The sequence below is a fragment of the Oppia nitens genome, unplaced genomic scaffold, assembly GCF_028296485.1.
Source record: "Oppia nitens isolate AA-2021 unplaced genomic scaffold, nextdenovo-longstitch-racon4-pilon3 scaffold13_pilon_pilon_pilon, whole genome shotgun sequence".
NCBI classification, from domain to species: domain Eukaryota; kingdom Metazoa; phylum Arthropoda; class Arachnida; order Sarcoptiformes; family Oppiidae; genus Oppia; species Oppia nitens.
The window spans coordinates 2,607,676-2,631,386 of NW_026533192.1; the positions used below are offsets into that span (position 1 = coordinate 2,607,676).

Sequence of the window (23,711 nt, forward strand, 5' to 3'; positions counted from 1 at the left end):
ATTTCACAAGTGATGCTTTTATAAGAGAAAGTTAGTAAAGTGCTGATGCTCTCTATGCTCTCTATGCTCTCTATGCTCTCAATGCTCATTGCTCTCAGTGCTCATTACATATTGTGCTATATTATGAGACTATTATAATAGATGGATATAAACGGTGAACACATCAAAAGGGAGAGAGTATTACATATGAGATATAATAGCAAAAGTGTAGTTAGACTAACATCACAGCAAAGTGTAACCGCTTTCTTATCGATTCAGTGTATGTACAGACTGTGTATGACTGTGCCATCTCTCTAAACGTTTGGCATCAATGCCTACAATGCTTACAAAGTTGAGTTAATGTGAGCCCAACTTGTTATAAGTTGCCGTTGCAGTGACTCAAACAATATCACAACATCACATCCATACCCAACTTCACGGCACTAACTCTATTTTGTTGTGTGAGCACAGCCTCATAAGGCACATGTATTTTGCTTTAATAGTATGTGTGTTGGTATATATTCACACATAGTGTCTGGCATTTACCAGCGTATAACATACCATACCATCGTTAAGCATAACAGTTCTCTATTGACTATAATATAGTTAAAGATAGCAGACTTTGCTATGGAATCGCTGCTAACGATTGTTAAGTGCTTTGGATGTTATAAAGCGCTGGCAATGACTTTAATGTTAAAAGCATTGCACACAACCAACAATTGATTGCTTACATTATAGCAATTCTATACTACTATATGCTGTCTTCACTCAACTAATAAAGTATAACACCATAACTGTTCACAACTTTTACTTTCAACTTCTTAACAAAAACACTGAACATTGAATACTCAATTAATTGCATTCAAATTGCACCACAAATTTGTGCCAAAAAGTGATCATTTATAATATGATTATATTTATACAAATTTCAAATCTCAACCTTTAATATCAGCTATTCATGTAAAAGCATTTATCATATTATTAAATATGCAACAAAAGGAAGTTAATGTTACTACCGGTACAAATACAAGCAATAATAACATTATTAATAATAATATTTCAATAACAACAACTTCAACAACAACAACAATAACAACAACAACTAATAATAATAATAGTAATAATAATTTTTATTATAAAAGTTTTAATAACAATATTACTATGATTGACAAGAGTAGTAATTGTGGCACAAATGGATCTCATAAATTAGACTCATTTTACCAATCAAACAATTTATCAACTTATGGACTGTCATATGGTCTTAGTTGGCACCCGCATGTCTATGGAAAGCCTCCAAAACAACCCACTTCTTATCTCATCGAAGATATTCTGGGAATCAAACAAAACGGTTCCAAATCGTTATCATCAAAGACATCATCAACTATAACAACAACATCATCAACAATGACAACAACAACAACAACTACTGCTTCTTCTACAACTTTTACTACTACTACAACTTCATCAAAAGGCAGTGGTATGTCGTTATTCATTAAATATTAGTTATTATTGCTATTATGTTATCTCTTCTATATATATAATATACAGGTATACTGTTATTATATTTAATACGTTATTTTGTTTACTTTAAAAGATTTGATAACATATGAAACATTAAATTAATACTAAAATAAGTTAATGTATAAAGTTATAAATTATCGAAAATTTGAGAGAAATTATTTTTATCAATTTTAACAAGTTTGACAAATAAGATGAATATTATAATTAAAATTTACAATAATTTCATGACTATAATTGAAAATTAAATTACAAATACAAAGTTTATAAAGTTATAATGTATAAATATTATATATATATTATAGAAATTAGGTAATTCCTCAATTACTTCATATTTAATCACAATATTTGGCATTTATTGTATTTAGTTAACAAAATACAGAAAACTAATGCAATTGTGTTATATTGAGAGCACTGTTAAACAGTGATATTGAAATGCGGGCCCTAAATGACTACCTCATGCTATGTTTAATCGCAAAACTGGTGCACCAACTCATTGATCATACCGTTTGAGTTGAGCTTAAACTACACATCAACTATAAAAGCCATTGTTAGTGATATGTGAATATAAAGCTTATAAATACTATGCTCTATGTGTCTCATTGCAGACAAACTATATATATTGTATATTATTATATATTGAAGTTTTTATTTATTCACTCATTTCTCTGATGTTGTGTGGGCTAAACTGTCAGTCTTTTCATGAGTCGTTTTAATTCAAAATGACAGTCAATATCATTGAATCAAAACTACCAGTAATTGTTCGGTACTACCATTGCCTACCAATGACTTACTGACCCAACAATATGGCACACAATCAGTCATTTTGCAGCGATTAGTCCACACCTCAACAATAAATTTCATTTTATCAACTTTTAGCTATTAATTTTATTTGGCAACAAAATGTTTAATCGTTTTCACACAACTCCTAAAAATATCATAATATCCTAATTTAACACAACTTTGGTTTTGTTATATTATAAGTTTGAGTTTAATACTCTATTATTTTAATAATAGTTGCAGTCATGTCTGATGCAAGCATTGTCTTCCCATAAGACATGGCTTAACAATTAAAAGTAACTAACATTTTGCTGCTCCCACTCAATGTGTTTCACTACTATTAAGCATCAAAAACACACCCATTTCTTAACGAGTAATTTATTTGAATGCATTAAATGTGGATATATTAAGAATATATTATATTATATATATATCACACGTTATATTCATTTAAGTATTCATTTAAAAAGAGGAAAAAAGAAAAAAAGATTTGTTATTACAAATTGAAAAGTTGGTATAAAATGATGAGAGTATTCATAACATGATATACGTGTTATTAGTCAGTGAAAGCATTACCTTTGATATGTTGGTCTCATTTTACATGCGATACTCAAATGGATTTACTCATTCACTAGCAATCTATGCAATGCTTTCATAACATTATATTACATACTCTACAACACTGAATATATACAGTATATGAATGTATATATACGTACAATGTGTGTATATATGTGTATATATGAGTCATTCACTATATATTATATACAATATTGTCTATTCTTTTACCTCTATTAGAGTTGAGCTCTAAAGAGGAAAAGGCATACAATAAATGAAAGATAAAATAGAAAAGAGAAGAGAAGTGAGGGAATGGCAGATGAGATGAGACCTCAATATGGATTGAAAAGAGGAAATATTATGTAACCAATTAGGCTCCTGACTAATGACTGCATCGATTGCACTGATGTAATGGATTAGCTATAGTATAGTACACTATATATGATGTAATATGGTATACAAATGTATGCCTTATTCACTGTTATTGCTGTGATATTATATAATAAGGCGATTGTGAGCCCATGTATTCCCCGACCAGTAATTCCCTTTTGTTTGCCTCACATTTGCTTTCATTTATTGACAATTTTCTCTTAACTTTTTGATAAAATCAAAAGAAAACTATTTCTAATATAAATTTATATTTAAATATGAGATAAATTGTGTTGTTATATATAGTATTATATGATGTGGTTTTAAATACATACAGAGTTTTCCTCTTTGCTCATAAGCTTCAAATCATTTAATTATAACGTGAATTGCGATTAACAGTGACAACACTACACCTCATAATTATTGATTACATAACATTACGCGTGCACTAACTTACACATATTATTTGTCATTACATTTTAATTGCTATATTTTATCTAAACATTATAGCAATCGATTTAAATAAACATTTAAATACTACTGTATATGCTTTCTATGTTTTCCAAGTGTATCATAAAGCTATAGTAATATGAATTGAAATATTGATTGCTAGATATTGTTATATTTAGTACAAATAAAAGCCAAAAACGATAGCTTTATATAATATATATATATGAGAGACAATTGAAAAGCAGTTATAGTGTGGGCTATGAGTCGCGCAACACATTGTAATCGATTGATTCAACTGAACAACAACTCAACAAAACGATTGCAAGTTTTGCACAAAAGTTACACTAAATATCAAATGCATGTTTGAGTTGCAGTTTAGCGCATATATTGTTATAGCGAGTAAAACATAGAGATAGCGATAAAAGATATACTCATAGATATGACTGCTTTCAAAAGATTCATTATATTTTATATAGTTATATATTTTACCAAATGCTCAATTCATATACTCAAATAAAAGTGAAAACTATATAATTTATTATTTAAATTTAAATAAATTTATAAAAATAAAGAATTTGGAAAATTCTGATATTGCATACAATTAATAGGATTTTGTTTAAATAGTTTTTACTTTTAAAAAAATATATTAAAAATAATTCTTAAGTAAAGTAAAAGCAATTAATTAATTTTATTTTTATATTTTGTTAATTAAGATGCTTATATTTTGAAATTATTCTTGAAAAATTATAAATATTTTTAAATTCAATAAAAAATAAAAATTAATTTTTAAACTTTTATTATCACTGCCAAGTATTGATCATTGACTTTGATAATTGTATAATATATTAGTGAGTTATTTACTGTATGATAGTATAAAAATATGGAAAATCGCAAACTCTGTATTTAATGTGTTATTCAGAGCACTAAATAAAAATGAAATGCAATGATAGTATAAAATACAGTAAATATTGCATATATGTGTAATGTAAGCATTAAATAACATTATTTGATGAGCGCTTTGCGTGTCTAATGTGTCTACTTTAATGTCATTTACAGCAGTCTTATATTGTATGGGGTATATAGTGATAGTGATAGTGATGGGCACATGTTTTCTTCAATTTTCATCTCTATTGCCTAAATGACTGCCAATCAGTCACTCAAGTGTTTATAGTTTCCATCACTGAAACTCACATTATTACACAAATTTATCGTTACTCAGACCGAGAGAGAGAGAGAGAGAGGACTATAGTTTGATAATTTGTTTGATAACCTGCAATAAGTTTGTCTGATTGAAATACATTAATGATAATTTGATTGGATTGTGAATTAGTTAATAATAAAAATAGAAAAAAGAGTAAAATATACTGTAGTGACACATACTGTGTATAGTTTATGATGTGTTGAATAAAGTTTGAAGTATTCAGTGTAATACAGTATTAAAAGTAATGATGAGTCCATATATATATATATATATATATATATATATATATATATATATATATATATATATATATATATATATATATATATATATATATATATATATTATATGTTCATCTTATGAGTACTCAAATACTGTTTCTCTTTTTCATATTATATCGACTATTAAGTGTATTATATGATACTATTGATTATATGGATTATATAAGTTGTGCACTTCAGCTGAAACTTATTGTATGCAATATTTATGCTTAAAGTTGTGGTCATTCATTTGTTTGGTACTGTCAATGGTTGCCAATTATTCATACCATTAATAGGCCATTAAAGTGTCAGTTTTATGCTCCCCTTTAATGCTTCAAATGATTTGCTGCTCCGATGAGATGATATTTTAGTCAATATATGGATAGTAAAAGCAATGGCAGTAATGTTGCCAATAGTGATACCCAGTTATCAAATATATTGTATTTATAGAATAGACATCAATAGAGTTAGTGAGTTGAGTGCAAATAGTGTAGAGCTTTAGTAAAGTCCGATATAAGCAGAGCTCATCACTTGATTTAATCAAATTTATAACTATATATAACTATATATAGCTATAAAATAGCGCAAAATCTATTCATTCATTCAATTCATCGCTTATTTTTAATGTTAGAGCTCTTATTGCTTTATATTACACAATATTCTTGTGTTATATATTTTGTTTGAAATTATTTTTATTTTCTTGTCCTCACCATTACTATCGCTAACATAATATATAATATAACACACAAACTATATAACAGACAACAGCAGTGAAGCAAACAAACAAATACTCGTCTAAAGTAACAAATGGTATATAAAGCGAAACATTTTTCTCGTTCACAACCAAAACAACAATTTTATATAAAAGACTTGTAAATCTCTTTTCTCTTTCAATTCACTATTTATTTCTCTTTTTTTCTTCATATGCTCTTCAAATCAAACGAGAGTCGAGAACTTCATGAAAATAATTCCCAAACTTTTATATTATTTGTTGTTTTCTTACATCTCTTATATATAGTATCTTCTGTTGTGTATCTTATATAACTATACTATAGTTTTTTCACTCATGTATTAAATTTGTGTATAAATTCAAACGGAAAACTAAATATCAGATTAAGTTTTGAATTTTAAACTTTAAACCAATATTCTTTTCATTTTATTTATTGTCAAAATAAAACTATTGGTTTTTAAAATACTGATATAATTTTTTTAAATTTTTCTTTATATATATACTGTATTTACAATGTTTAACAAATACTGTATATTATGATAGCTTCGAATCCATGCAATTAACAAAACACAAGAATTTAGCGCATATTCACTATTTATTATATTAAATACAATAATACTCTGTTATTGTGTTGTCTTTATTGCATTGCTCTCACACTTAATTTATATAACATTTAAATACCAGTAATCGTTGTTTTGAATATGAGTTACCAATTAAAATAAGGTTTAACTTTAATGTTTACAAAGTTTAATGATTTTAATAAGACATTCAGTTATTAAGTATTATATATACAGTAATAACGATGTAATAAAATGGAAAGTAATTGTTGAATAAATTGAAAGTTATATAATTATATCAACAATTAATTAATAATAATTACTAAAAAATATATTATTAAAAAAATAAAAAATAAATTAAATTTAAATATATTTTCTTTAAATAGGCGACAAATATATCACTTTAAATGATTGATGTCTAAACACTATTTTGGCTTAATTTCAAAAACTAATAGATATAAGCAGTTACTGTATATAAGACAATTAGTGTAAAAATTTTGTTGAGCTATTGTTTGTATTGTTTTTGTGTACTCTTAAAACATTATAAGTTATAACACACACACACATATATATAGTACAATACAATACATATACATACAGTACATAATTTACACATATATACATACATACATACATACATACATACATACATACATACATACATACATACATACATACATACATACATACATACATACATACATACATACATACATACATACATACATACATACATACATACATACATACATACATACATACATACATACATACATACATACATACATACATACATACATACATACATACATACATACATACATACATACATACATACATACATACATACATACATACATACATACATACATACATACATACATACATACATACATACATACATACATACATACATACATACATACATACATACATACATACATACATACATTGATAAATATATTAGTCGAATGAATGAATGAGAAAAACAAGAGTTGAATCATCAGATTTTGGTTCATAATTGAGACACACATAAATCAATTTCAATTTAAACGCCAAATTATAGTGAATATACAGAATAAATATAAATTGGTTTAAATGGGTGGTAACTTTATATGGCTATTAAATATAATGAGGTTTTATTACTATATAAACACTAATTTTTTGTGTATTTCTGTCTAAATATTATTTAGTTAAAATATAATATTCAATAAATCTTATAAAAATAAAAAATAAATTGAAAAATATTCTGCTATAAATATGACTTCACTTTTATTGATAAAATTTGTTTACAATTCAATAAACTTAAATTATTTGTTAGAATATTGTTAAAATTGTATTTAATATTTATTAAATTCATAATAATAAATTTATAGACAAATAAAATCATAATTTATATAATTAAGTAATGTTTTATAATAAACATATTTATATTATTTTAATTGTTATACTTTATGTAACAAATTCTGATGTATTAATAGTTGCAAAATAGTTTTTTAATGTTTTATTACTTTTTAAACTCAATGACCTCTCATAATATACCGGTACTAAAATGAAATCTTAATAATTAAAACTGTATGAAGTGATTGGTTGGTATCAAAATGAGTTTCTGTCTTATCATAAAAGTTTTGTTATGTTTGTGAACATAGATTTAGTGTTAAAACTGTTAATCGATGCAAAAGCAGTGTTTTACTATTATATTTGGTTTGCCATCACATGTAATACCAGTGCAGTGCGTGCCATGAATTCAATGCAAACAATTTTGCCGATATATTACTACAATATATATATAGAGAATAAAATATACATAATTTTAAGCATTATCTTATGCATTGATTATTAATTTAAAATATGTTTGCTAACATTTATTAAAAACTTATATTTATTAAAGTTATCATGAAATAAAAATATTTTATTTTACTACTAATCAATTACTATCAATAATTGTTCATTTATTAATTAATACTGCGTATAAATTTACAATACATTATACTTACAATACAATATAATATATTGTCTATTTTATATAAAGTATAATACATTATCTAAAAATACAATAGTAAAACATTTTTATTATAATATTTTTTATCAATACATAATTTTTTTATTGTACAATAATAACAGTTAAATATAATTCTATTGTCAATTTATCAGTTTTAATATTTATTGTAAAACAAATATTGTTTATTACATACAATATTCAACGATAATTTTAATATAAACTTATGAATAAAAAAGTTTTTAATATATATATAAAGGGAATCCATAAAATAATTTCCAAACTTGAAGAAGTAAATTGTAACGTAGATTATCAACACATTATAATATTGAAAATTTTTTTAAAACCTCAATTTGTTACTTGTTTTTAACTTAAATTACAATTATGACAATGTATGATAACTCTTAATATGAATTCAAAGCATAATCGTAATTATATTTTTTTGTGTTCAACAAAATGTTAGAAAAATGCTTATTTATTTAAAATCAAAAATTAATGAAATAATTAATAAGTATATTAAAAATTAACATATTTCGACAAAACAAAATTAGTTTTTTAATTTTATAGAATAACTAATCCTTATTAATTTAGCTATAATGTGATCATCATTAATAGGGCTGTAAAAAATCATAAAGTAATATATACTCATAAAACTTCTTTTATTTGATAAAATATATTGCGGTATATCTAACAACGTTATAAAACATTTAAAGAAAATCAGTTAAAATTATAAAAATAATATTTGTATTCCCTTTTATTAAATGAAATATATAATATTATATATAGTATATAGTATTAAGTAAGTTACAATATAAAATATTTCTTCATATATTTTAAGTAAAAGTTAAATCAATTAACTAACTATAGTTAAAAACATTTAGTATAAGATAAATTTAATATCAATATCATACAATTAATAAATAAAATATTTTATTTTTCTTTAAATAATTTTTATATAATAGTACAAAATTTTTAATTTAAGTAACGCTTAAGTTACACTGTTATATTTATATAATATTCATAAATTGTTATTGTTTAAGCAAATAACAGTTAAATATTAAGCTGTATATATATAAATAATTCTTATATTTTAATTTTTAATACTTAATTAACATAAATAATTAATTTAACGAAATATATTTATAAAATTTAGACAATTTGTTAAAATTTAATATTGATTTACAAAAAATCAAATGGAAATTAATATAATTAAATTAATTAGATATATATATATATATATATATATATATATATATATATATATATATTTATATGCTATTACATATTATTATAGTAATATTAAACCAATAATGATATATGAAGCTAAATAAGTCATATTTTTTATTAAAATACGTATATTAATTGAAGTCAAGAGATTTATTGTATTCAAAATAAAGAGTTGACAAAATAATTACATAAATTCACATTTGTTGTCAAAATTTTATATTTTATTACATACAGTATATTCATTTAATATATAAATTATAAAACTTTATAATGTAAAACTTTATTCTAAAATATTACATAAATTATTTACAATGACTTATTTTATTTTTATCAATTTCTATTTTATTTTAACTTAATATGTTTCATTGGTTAACACATATAAGTAGATTATATTTATAGTATACTACAGTATAATACATTATAAAACGATAAAATAAGAGAATTAAAAGATTTTATTTTTCTATTTTATGCTGAGAAACAATGCATATACAATATAAACAATACTATAAAACAAAATATATTGAATAATTCTTACAATATTAATATGAATTTTAATTCAAGTCTAATTTAAATGACTATTAAATGTATGTTTTAAATAAGTCAAATACTTGCATTACATTCACAATATATATATATACAGTATATATAAATTCATAGCAAATAAAAACTCTGAATTACAGTCTATATATTTATTTTTAAATATTATTTTGACATGTTTTTATCACTTTTTAATTATAAAAACAGATTTAAATGTATGCTAAATATGTTTGCCAACCATTTTGCATAACAGGTACAGTATATAAAACAGTTTATATTGAGATAAAAGACATTTAAATAAAATGTACAGATTTTAACTAAACATTGAATTCATGTAAAATATCATGTTTTGTGTAATGCATTTTCATTGGCAACAACTTGTCATTTACCCAAACGTTTTGATAACACCAATGAGTTTTAAATCTCCGGAGTTTTTGACTGCAGTCGCAAATTCATTGAATGATAAAAAGTTTTTTCCCCTAAAACAGTGTTTTTTCAAATTGATTTTATGCTGCATTTATTTTATATTATCTATAAAACTTTTGACCGATTTTCATAAATAATATCCAAAATCTTTTTTAATATAAATAATTTGAAATAAATTATTATATTGAAAATAATATTATATTAAATATTAATACAGTATTATAAGTATTTTACTATAAATTAATATAAGAATTTGATTACATTAGCTACATCATCATTATATGATATTTCAAAATTTTATTGTTTATATAAATATTTTATTTAAGTTTTTTAAAATGCAAATCAGTATATATAAATTTTCATAACAATAGATAACATAATCATTTTATTGTTAATTTATATTCAATTATTATATAATAAAAATAGTTATTAGCTAAAAAATTACTAAAAGTAAGACACAATTTAAAATAAATAAAAATGCTATAATAAAAATTATATAGATAGTTGTTATTACTATTGTTATTATTTAAATAATAAATTTTGTTACTATATATATTTGATAAATGATGGCTCAAAACTAGGAATTGACAAAATTGTAGTCAAAATTTATACAAATTTATATTGAATCAAATTTATATCTGAATTCATGTATATTATTGACTGAGTCTATATCAGTATATTTTATGTATTTATTTGTTGACATATATTCAAACAAATTCCTTATATTTTTATATACAATATTCTTCGTAATGCTTGAAATGAAAGCAAAAGACATTTTCATTTATTTATATACAATATATTCAAAGTGTTTTGGATCTGAATTTTGCTAAAAGTTGAGATGTATTGAAGCGATTACTTCATTAAATATACAGATCATCATTGAAGACATCGATTGCTTTCAATTCTATGCTTTTATATATCCATTCAGTGATTCACTAAATTAAATCAAATCAATGTTTATAGTAATGACTTGTGAGTTGAATCAATGCTATCAAATGTAATACATTAAAATAATCAATGTATAAATTGATTGAAATTTTTGATATATTTATCAATTTTTAGTGGTAAATATTTATATAAATAAATAGGCATTTATTAAGTTAATTAAGTTTAGAGTTGATTCAGTCTATAATATTCAAGTAATATTGTAACAGATCTCAGCTATGATTTGCTCACCAAAACACAGAAAAATCTTTTAGTCACTAAAATAGACAAACATTTTTGCTTACTTTCATAAATTTATTTATAATATCACATCATATATGCAATGATCTTTGATATATATGTTTGCAATAATTTATTTTTGCTTATGTCTATATGCATCTGTTTATGCATTTTCAGCAATTTTTTGAAACCATTAAACTCATGTGCCTTAAAAATATATCAGATTTTTGCACCATTACTGGTCGTTAATGACATTTTAATTGAGTCTACCCTCACATCTCTTTAATGTTTTACTTATGCCTTTATATTGATATATAATTTATATTCATAAAGAGTGTCAATAATACACAACTTTATTATAAAGTCTTTACTTTACTTTATTTAAATTTGTATTAAAAATTTTAGTAAACAATTACTTTTTATCCTAACAGAGTTGTGTCTTGAAAATAAAAAAATATCAAATAAGAAGAATACCAAAGGAAGTAAGCGTAAAAAAGAGTCAACACGTGAAACAACACGTGAAACAACACGTGAAACAACACGTGAAACAACACGTGAAACAACACGCGAGAAAACAAAAGAAGAACTTGAGATCGATTCGCCCTTAGATTTGACCACAAATTCATTGACAAAGACTATAAAAAAATCAATTGTTGTCAATTGCAGTCATTCCTGTAGTGATAATGTCTTTGATGCCATTGGTTTAGACAGCAATTCACACTCGTCATCATCAGTGGCCGATTCAAACGGGTCGGTCACTAACAAAACTAATGCTATTGTTTTGGTCAACAATTGTAGCGAAAAATCAAAGAAAAGTATAATATAAAATTCAATTTAAAATACAAATTAGAATTAAATTAAAATAATAAATATAAATAAACTAAGACTAAATTTAATTTATTTGTATTATAGCTTATAAAAAATTTTATAATATATACAATAATTAATTAGATATTAATTATTTTTAAAGTATGTAACTATAGTTCAATTTAAACTTTATTATAAAGTATTAAATATTAAATTATTATATCAACAGATTTGTGTCTCGAAAATAGCAAAATATCAAACAACAAGAAGAATGGCAAAGGAATTAAACGTAAAAAAGAGTCAACACTTGAGTCAACAAAAGAAGTGCTTTCAACTGATTTACCCCTAGAGTTGACCACAAATTTATCGATAAAAACTATAAAGAAATCAATTGTCAATTCTATACATTCCTGTAGTGATAATGTCTTCGATGACATTGGCATTGATTGCAATTTACAGTCGCCGTCATCAGTAGGCGACTCAAATGGGTCGGTCACTGATAATACCGGTGCCAACGATTCGGGTAACAATAGTAGTGATAAATCAAAGAAAAAGAAAGCGAGAACTACTTTCACCGGACGACAGATCTTTGAACTCGAAAAACAATTTGAAGTTAAAAAGTATTTGTCGTCAACTGAAAGGGCAGATATGGCTAAGCTTTTGAATGTCACCGAAACTCAAGTATGTATTTATATTTACACATATTATCAAAGTTTAAGTCTTTAAAATTATGCATTTTTATTAAAAAATTATATTTTAATGTACAGTATATTTAGAATATGAATTAATGGTATTAATTAATACAAACAATTTTATTAACTCACCATAATCAATATTCTAGTTATATTTTAAACTTTTATTAAATAAACAATTACATATTAATTAAACAAACAAATATTTTCAAGTTAATAATTTAAATTTATGTAAAACTACTTAAATTGCATATTTTGATATTTTTTAAATTACAAAAAATTTGTTTTTATTAATAATCAGTCTTTTGTTACTTATTTTATGCCAAACAATGTTTAACACAAATATTTAATAAAATTGTTACTATTGTATGTCTCTCTCAATTTTTATGTTCAAAATATCTCTCATTGTATCTTATATTGTCTTATATTCTTAAATCTATTTTTTATATATATTTTGCTTTCATTTTTTCCATTTCTCATATGTTTTACTTAAAGCGTTTATATTACTATTGTAAGCCTCTCTCTCTCTCTCTCTCTCTCTCTCTCTCTCTCTCTCTCTCTTTCTCTTTCGCTCTCTTATAGATTTGTTTGATCTCTTATTGCAATTTTCTATGTTGTGAGGATTGTCTGCCGTTAATATAACTGAGCGACAAAAGTATGGCATCCAATATAAGAGTAATATTGAGGAATACATACTATTTGTGAATCATTTCTCTATCTTTAACCCGAAGCTATCGATTCAGTGCAGACATACTCTTCAGGAACTGTGTTGTCGTGTAAAGAGATTGTATGTCTCTTTCTCTTCCCTTATTTAGTCTCTCTCTCTCTCTCTCTCTCTCTCTCTCTCTCTCTCTCTCTTCACTTTTCCAATATATATATATGTCTTGAATTTTATATAACATTGAATGTAAGTGACAGTCAAAACAGGAGCTAAATGTTTTCGCCGTTCAAAATGCACCACTGATTCCCACTATTGAATCACAACTATTACTTTACAACTATTATTTGTATTTTACTTTTATTCCCGTTTCTGATTCTTGTAAAATAATTTAAGTTTTATAATCCATATAAATATATAGTCTTAATATAGTGTGTATAAATATATTTGATATTTTATGGATATTTTGTTTAAATATTTTTAAAAAATCTTTTGCATCAAAAATAATATATTTTAGATAAAATTTGTGCGTTACATATACAAGAATAACATATAAGATATTTTATAAATTTTATATCAGCTATAATTTATCAAAAACTTGTCCAAAATTAAAATAAATTTTTAAAAGTATTGATTAAGAAAATTTATATTTAGAAAATTTAAAAAATTAAAATTAAAGTTTTTTTATATTGAAATTAAACAATAAAGATAAATACTATTATAATTAATAGTATGTAAGACTTATTTAATAAAAAAGTGCAAAAACTGGTAATGTATTTATATAGAGTATATTATATGATAATTGATTTGTGCGTTTAATGATAATTGGTTTACATTTGAGAATTTGATGCACTTTTTTGGTACTATTTATGTGAAGAAAATCAAATGTTAATCGAGTTTTCTTTTTGATTGTATTTATAAAGGATTAAATGTTAGCACATATAAAGAAAAAGTCAATGTATAAGTCATACATACAATATAACAGTGAGAAAGTGGGTCATAAAAGGCAACTCATCTAAAGCACAATCAGTAATCAATATATTATATGTTAACTTATGTTTTGTGGCTTTTCCTGTGTTCAGCTGCCGGTGCCATTGAGCGCATACATACCGTACTACTGCACCACATATAACACTCGGCACTTAAATTGAAGCAAATGTTTCCTTTAGAATCACAAGACTTACAGTTATAATAATATAATACTATTATAGAAAAGTCTTTCTTTTAACTTATTTACTCTCAATTGCAGAGTTGAGGCAAAACATAATTAAGTCAAACAACACTCAACCAAAGCAATGCCTTACTATAGTTTGAAACTAATGTTGCAATCAATGGCATAAACACTGAATTTTCTATTTTAATGTATTATAAATACAATATTTTAAACAAACATATGAATGAATATTCAGGTCTCAAGTGATCCTTTTATTCTTCACTTATTTCTCTATATTACTTAAACTTTATTTTCCATAATATTATTGTATTATTATTTCTCCTAAAAAAATCTTATATTGTATACAAATTTAAAAAAATCTTTTTAAAATAGTTATAGAAAATACAAGACAAGAAATGCTGAAAATACAGCTATTTTTATGTTTTATATTTGAGATATTTTCTTAACAAATACCAAATTCGTTGTTTGGAGACTAAGATCTAGGAATAGTGGCGTAAACTTAAATATAGTATTGGTTTCTATTTTATCAATAATACTAAAGACAAAGACATAGTCTGTAAGTAAAGTAAAATTGTCTTTGAGTTCAATCGTTTACTATATGAGACTACACTTCAATATAATATATTGTATATTAGAGTATATACAGTATCTATATGTGCAATGAAAATATCACTTTTATATTTGTGTTTTACTTTATATATACATTTGTTCGCCAAAAACTCATATAATGATTATGTGTGTTAGGGCTGTGCTCTACAAGAAAGGCAGTGATATTTGAGTTACACTATCAATAAGTGTTAGGCAGTGTTACGCCGCTATTGTCATATATTTAACATATTGTTTCCTTTACTACTGTTACCAGATTTCTCTTTTTTTGAGCGTTAAATAAAAGCAAAAAAACTTATAGTTTTATCATTCAAACAAAAAATGTGTAAATATTGTTGTCTTCTATTTATGATTATTTTTGACTTCATTTTCTATTTTTATTCTCATTTTTATATTTATATAATAAAACTATTAATAATACTATTGCATATATAGATTTTTTTTATAAATCAATTTTATATTTGAGTCATTCATTATAAAATAATAATTATTTATCGAAACTATTTGTCTATAAATAATTGCAAAATACCGCAATCTAATAGTAAAATATTCAAAGTATAATTAAGTTATATATCATTCTAAGATTATATTCAATATTTTTAATATATATAAATATTACATATTTTGATGACATATTTAAAGTAATTTTTGGGAACCAAAAAATAACGGTTTGTGTTATTCATTGAGTCAAACATTGAGATTATTTGAATCACTGGAAGAATACAAAAGAAAAATAATTTATCGCTTTTTTGTTGAAAGAGTTTATAACTATTTGTGAGTAACTCATGGATTATTGAATCTTCAAATAAAGTCATTGGAATGAAAAGCAATAAATAAAATATTAAGCATTGAGTGATAAATCTCAGAAAGAGAGACATTAAAAGAGAGAGAAAGAGAGAGACTGTGAGAGTATTAACTATAAAAGAGTTTTTTCAAAGCGCCAGCAGTTGTGAGACTTGAGATCATTTCAATTGAAACACAAAATCAATATCAAAGAGAAACCCATTTAATGTGTGATTTCTTATAGTCATTGCTCTCCACCTAAATGTTTGAGCGATTCTCTTACAGCGCACCGACACTTACTTCACTTAACCAGTTATTTAGAGACAACTTTTCTCTGAATTAGCATTTCTATGAAAAATACATCAAATTATTGCTGAAAAATGCTTTTCCTTTTCTTGTTTAATGACACTTAAAGAGTTAACATTTTATTTACAGCTATTTTAAAGAATTTTATTACTTATTTGATAATATGAATGAATAAAATGATTAATAACTCAATTTTTCTTATCTTTTTTAAATTTAGGTCAAAATATGGTTTCAGGTGAGTTTTGAAATGATGTATAATAAAAACATAAATAACTAATAAAGTGCTTATTATTGATGACCAGAATCGGCGAACCAAATGGAAGAAACAGGACGGCATATCCAATACTGAAGCCGCAGATTATAAGGTTGGAGCAGATAAACGACCAAAAGAGGGATCGTCTTCTAGTAAAAGCAAATCTAATAAATCCAAAAACATTGCAAACAATTCCAGTAATAGTCCGAAACCTTTGCCATTATGTTTATCGCCTAACATGTCGACTGTCGGACAGTTGTCTACAAGTAGTCAAACAAGTGATGAGACAATTCGTAATATTTCTAATAACAGTAACAGTAGTTACTGTTCGACCTCTAAGAATGCCGGATCAGATCAACAAACAAATGGTTGCAATGCTTTTAGCAATAGCTATGACTTTGACATAAAAGATGATAGCGATGACAGTGACTCAAGAAGTCCCAGATCTTTGAGAATTGCGGATCAAGAGTTAGACACCGATAGAGATAACTCATCCGTTGCTTTTGATGACAACGACGATATAAATGAAAACAATGGTATCGTTGATGACGATGTCAACGATAAAGAGGGTATCAGTGCAATAGGTGTTGACAGTCAAACAAATAAATTAACATTAAATAAACAAAAGTCTTCTATTGCGAGCACTGGTAGTCATAATCGATATGAAAATAAATCATTGAGTTTAGAGAAAATAGAGAATAATGTCTTCAATAATATTATGGATTCTTGTAATGACAAGAATGGAATCAATGGAATTAATGCCAAGAATTTTGCTGATAAAAGGATAGACGTGTCATAAAAATGATTGCAAATCTTCAGATAAGACATTGTCATCGATTGCAGCGATTATTCGTGTCTTAAGTGCTGCGCTAACGCCTTAACTTATGAAACAAAACTCATTTACCAAATACTCATCGCAATCATTAAATATTAGACTATTGATCAACAATTAATTAAATGCTAAAATAATAATTAATATAATATAATATTTATTTCAGATGACTAATAACAATATTCTGAATTTTTAAAATAATAATTATGACATAATTATAATAAAATATATTTAATCATATTTTAAGATTTCTTATATACTGTTTTGTGTAAAAATATGAAAATAATTTATAAAATATATTAAATCTTATTAATTTAATTAATATTATAAACAAACTGTATATGTAAAAACACAAAAATTAATATTATTTAGAGTAATTATAAATTTATTATTTAATTGTATATTTATAAAACATAGATTAGTTATTAGATACAGAATTAACACGACATTATAAAAATGTATATACAGTAAGTTGTTATACTTATGCCATAATTATTCACAATTGTCAGCTATGAAAGTCAGTCAATAAAACCAAACAAAATAGTCGTTTATAAGTTACACAAAATTAATTAGACATACAGTAATAATGCAATGTAATGGTCATAATAATAGAGTATCTTATTATTAGTTAGTTTAACTAAAATAATGTTTGTTTAAGAAATTTAAGAATTTCAATATAAAATATATCATTGATATAATATCGACATTATTTGAGTTATTAAAAGTTAATTACATTTATTTTTATACTGACAACTAAATCATTAGTCTATAATGTAATTTCAATCAAGATTTAATAAAATACCCAACACTTATCTTTTCTTAGCAACTTATTATTAGATAAATAAAACATATTTAGTAAATGTTTATATTAAGACAGAAATATAATTATTAAATAAATTAAAACAAACAATCTAGAAATGCCTTAATATCCCGTCACAATATAATTTTTTTCGATTAATTAATGGTTTATATGTCAGTATAGAAATAATAGTGATAGTAATATATTAAACTGAAAACAATCAAAATCAAAGACTACAATATTAAGTAATATGATTTAGCACCGGGTGTTTCATTAATATAGATTGACTTTCCTGCTGTCATCACTCGCACCGTCAAACTAATTGCCATCAAATGCATTGGTCATCTCTGGTATAATTTAATATTAATTATTTGATAAAAAACAAGTGTCTAATTTAAACAATAATAATTTCATTTATCTATCAATATTATATATATACAGTATATATCATATTAAATATTTTTAGACATGATGTAAATTTTTCAAACCATTAAATAATAGTATTAATCATTAGTGTATATTGTTTCAAATGTCTATATAAAAATGATATACAGTATAAACAACTGTATAATTAAAAGACCTGTTAATAGGTTTAGTAATTTATCGATCGATTATGTGCTTCCTTTATATGTCATATCAGATAAATTATTAAACTTTTTATTTGATTTTTATTTAACTTAATTTTGTCATTTTATACATATATATATATAATTGTTTATTATAGTCATTATTATAATAATAAAATACAAATAACTGTTCACATTATTATAATTATATTTATATCATATTGTAATTGGTCTCTAAATCATACATTATTTAATAATTTTAATTGTAATTATAATAACAATAATTATTTTATTGATATTAAACATGTGCCAAAAGTTAATCAAATATATATTGTAATGAATTAACAATTAAATTGATTAAAATTTGCGTTAAATATATAAAAACAATTATTGATTAGAAATATTAAGAAACTGTTTAATTATATATATTTATATCATCGGTGGTTATCGTTTGTAATATTTTATGCAATTTATTGTAAGTCATTTCAATATCATTAAAAAGTTGATTCATAGCTTAACAATAATTTTAACCATTTGTGATAAACAATGAATTTTGTTAATTATTATAAAAAATAGATTAACCTATTTATAGACAAAAGATAAGTTGAGATCTTAGTTAAGATTTTCAAACATAAAGTAATTAAATTCATGTAATGTAAAAGACATTACATTAATAAAGTAAAGTCAAACATAAATTAAAACAAAACAAATTGCAAAAAAATATTCAAATAATGTAAAAATATCTTCAATTATGTCTTTGATTGACTCTTGAGTGTTGATCAGTCATGAAGTGGTTTTCATTCAGTATTAAAAGTGTGAAACAGATTGCGTATACATTTAGGAGAGTATTCGCAAAGACAGGTAATCCAGTGTTAGTTTATACTAAATATCTGATAAACAATACATTGAATTTAAAAATGACATAATTGTAGATAATATTAAACTCAACAATATTGTAATGTATTGTATTGTAATTGTAATTGTAATTGTAATTGGTCATTTTTTATTAATTGTAAAATTAACTAGATAATAGCATCGACATAGTATAGTTGACTTATCTAGTTAATTTTACAATTACCATAATAAAAAATGACCAATTACAATATAATACAATATAATACAATATAATACAATATAATACAATATAATACAATACATTACAATATTGTTGAGTTTAATATTATCTACAATTATGTCATTTTTAAATTCAATGTATTGTTTATCAGATATTTAGTATAAACTAACACTGGATTACCTGTCTTTGCGAATACTCTGCCAATGCATACGCTATCTGTTCCACACTTTTAATACTGTTTTAATTTGAAAGTATTTTTTGTCACAATTATTGACTGCATTTTCGCCATCTCTTGACTTTATAACAAAACTACTGAATATAATATAAATCAATAGACGGCTACTCTATAGACTTGCATTCAATTATTTATAATTAAAATTTAATAATCAAATAATATTTTATTAATTAAAAAACCTAAGTTTAATTTTTGTTTATTTAGTATTATTTATTAAGCCATTTAATTAAGTTAATTTTGAATTAATTAATTTACAAAATTTATATTTAATTATTGAAGTGTCTGACAAAAATAATCATTAAACTTTTACATAAAGTTATAAGTATAGTATTTTTTTTAATTTAAATAGTGTCAAACAAAATTAAATCAAAATTATATTTATTTTGATTATTACTTAGTTAATGATCACAAAAATGTATATATAATATATTTAAATGACTAATTTATAATTTATTGTAAGTTATTGTAAATAATATTCAAATTAAATAATACCGTAACTTAAATATAATTATTTTAAATTTAAGTAATATTTGATTCATTATCAATTTATTAATTTTGTTTTTAAATATAACTTTTAATAAAGTTATAATAATTATAATTTAAAATAATGTCTAGAGACTGTCTAAAATAAACAAAATATAAAACTTAATAAATCTAAATAAAATTATAATACAAAATATAAAATCATTAATTAACTTAAATTGTTGAACACATTGACCTGTCCTTCAATTTTGTAAACTATTTTTATTGATTTCCTTATAATACCTATTTCTGTGTATTTTATTAATCCTTACAATTTATTTTAATCCAATTGATGTTAACTACCGTTCAGTGATACTAATCACTGGCACATCAGTGAACAGATCTTCACTTATATAACAGTCATACCATTCAAATAGTCCAATCAATACTTTATATTTCAATTATATATCTGTTAATTAAATTCCACTATAAATACTAAACAACTACTATATTCATTAGTCAATGCATTACATATCTATAGGGTTGAGACAACTTTCCAATTGACGAAAACTCCATTTAAAAATCCCTTCAATTTACTGGAAAATAGGATAATATTTTATTTTTTCCTCCCTTTCATTGTTAGAAAGGAAAAGATATTTTATATTTTTCCAATAAAAATAGTACCAAAAATTAAATATTTTGCATATAATTTGCAAATACTTAAAAATCAATTTGAATTGAGTAAATTTAGTACTATTTTTAATAACACTAACACTTTAATACATTTGTTATTCAAATCTAATAATAAAATTTGTTGTTTAGAGTTCAAAAAGTAGTAACACAAAGAAATAGATTCCCTAGAAATTTCCAGAGAGCGGGAAAAATAGGAACTTTTAAAATATAAAACGATGGATGAATTTGACCGAACCCTACATATCTCATACCAAAAGTTAGATTTCACTTGTATTACATAAAACATTAAAATCAAATAATAAACACAAAAATTGAATGTTAATCGAGTTATCATTACCTGACAGTTGTGAACAAAGATTTGGATCATCTATTTGTCCACCACTTGGTTACCACTACTTCAGTCATCACATCTATTATCTGACAAGTCTTTGAATATCTATCGGATGGTCTCTCCAATCAATTATTGATTCAAATCGTCAACAAAATAGTTGACTCCGTATTCTTAATGTTAATATTTAAGTATTGGTTTTATAGTGACCCTCGATGTCTATCTTATCGGTTGATTAAGACATCATTGTTTTAATTTGAATACCAAATCAAACAAAAATAGATGAGTCGGTTGGATCACAATTAGATCCCTTTCCACTCCTAACCTAAACCGTAACAATAGAAGAATTAAAATAACTTTTAAATCAATAGAAATAAATTAAATTCTACTCAAACTATAATATTAACAATACTTTAAAAAAGAAATATATATTTTTAATTATATTTATAAAACTACATTTTAATTTTATATAAAAAAATTACCATGTACAGCTATTAATTAAAATTTTTTAATTATTTAATTAATTTAAATGATAATCAATTTTTAAAATATCTTTAAAGTATGAACCTTTAATCTGGACTTTTTTGATGTAATTGTAGTAAAAAAACTGTCAGTACAAACAAAACCAAAACAATAATGACTGCCACACAATGATACCCTTATTAACTAAATATTTGGTCAACTTTTTTGACACTACTCTTAAATTACGTTATCATATTTATTGCTATTAAGCTAATGTGTAAGCAATAAATATTTAATTACTTAATATTAAATAAGCAATAACGTAATTTAAGAGTAGTGTCAAAAAAGTTAAATAAGGGTATCATAGCGTGGCGGCAATTATTGTTTTGGTTTTGTTTATAATGAAACAGTTTTATTATTAATTAAAAGTTTTTTTTAAAGAATTAATTTTATTTTAAGTTTTATTTTAAATGTGTTTTACTTATAGTTTTTTTTTGATAAATTAATTAAGTAGTACTAGAAAAAGTTAAGATATATTTATATATTTTTAATACTTTTAATTATTTATATGTATAACACTTACCTTAAGCTCAGCAAATAAAACAACATTTTTGCTGCAATTAAATGCGAAAAATAATATTTTTTAATAAACTCTTCACAAATAAACATTACTATTATATTATGGAATTTATGGAATAAATGTCAATTAGTGGTCAATAAAATGTACTAATTTTGTTAACTTTGTAAAAAAATTTAAATACTGTTCCTATTATTTAATTATTATTTATTTTTAATGTATAACAATATAACAAGGAAACTAAAAGTAACATGAACATTTCATAAACAGATTTTTAAAAACTTTTTACAAAGTTATCTTTTTTGGCAAACTCTAGTTGTAATTGAAATAGTTATTTTCAAAAAGTAATTTTGATTTAAATTGTTTTTTAAAAAATAATTTTTGTAATATCATTAATAACTTACGTAAAGTAATTCAAATCAAACTTATTCTTTTAGATATTTCTGATATAAATATAAAATTCAATTTAATATATAATTATAAGTAATTTATATAATTATTTAATAGTATATACTGTATTATATTAACTGATTAACTATAAGTGGTATCATAATAACTTTTTTGATAAAAGTTATAACATTATTGATGTTTAAAATTATAATAAATAAAATAATTATTCATAGATAACATAATAATTTTTATTTAGTT

General features: G+C 23.4%; 1 protein-coding gene across 1 annotated transcript; it reads left to right on the forward strand.

The window, feature by feature from the left end:
• The first annotated feature begins 1,140 nt into the window (after positions 1-1,140).
• LOC128957599 (homeobox protein 10-like) lies at positions 1,141-17,983 on the forward strand. Its single transcript, XM_054303394.1, has 5 exons — positions 1,141-1,456; positions 12,187-12,570; positions 12,792-13,243; positions 16,999-17,016; positions 17,084-17,983. Exons 1-5 carry the CDS (start codon positions 1,141-1,143, stop codon positions 17,831-17,833), a joined length of 1,920 nt encoding a protein of 639 aa, XP_054159369.1. The 3' UTR covers positions 17,834-17,983.
• The last annotated feature ends 5,728 nt before the right edge of the window (positions 17,984-23,711 follow it).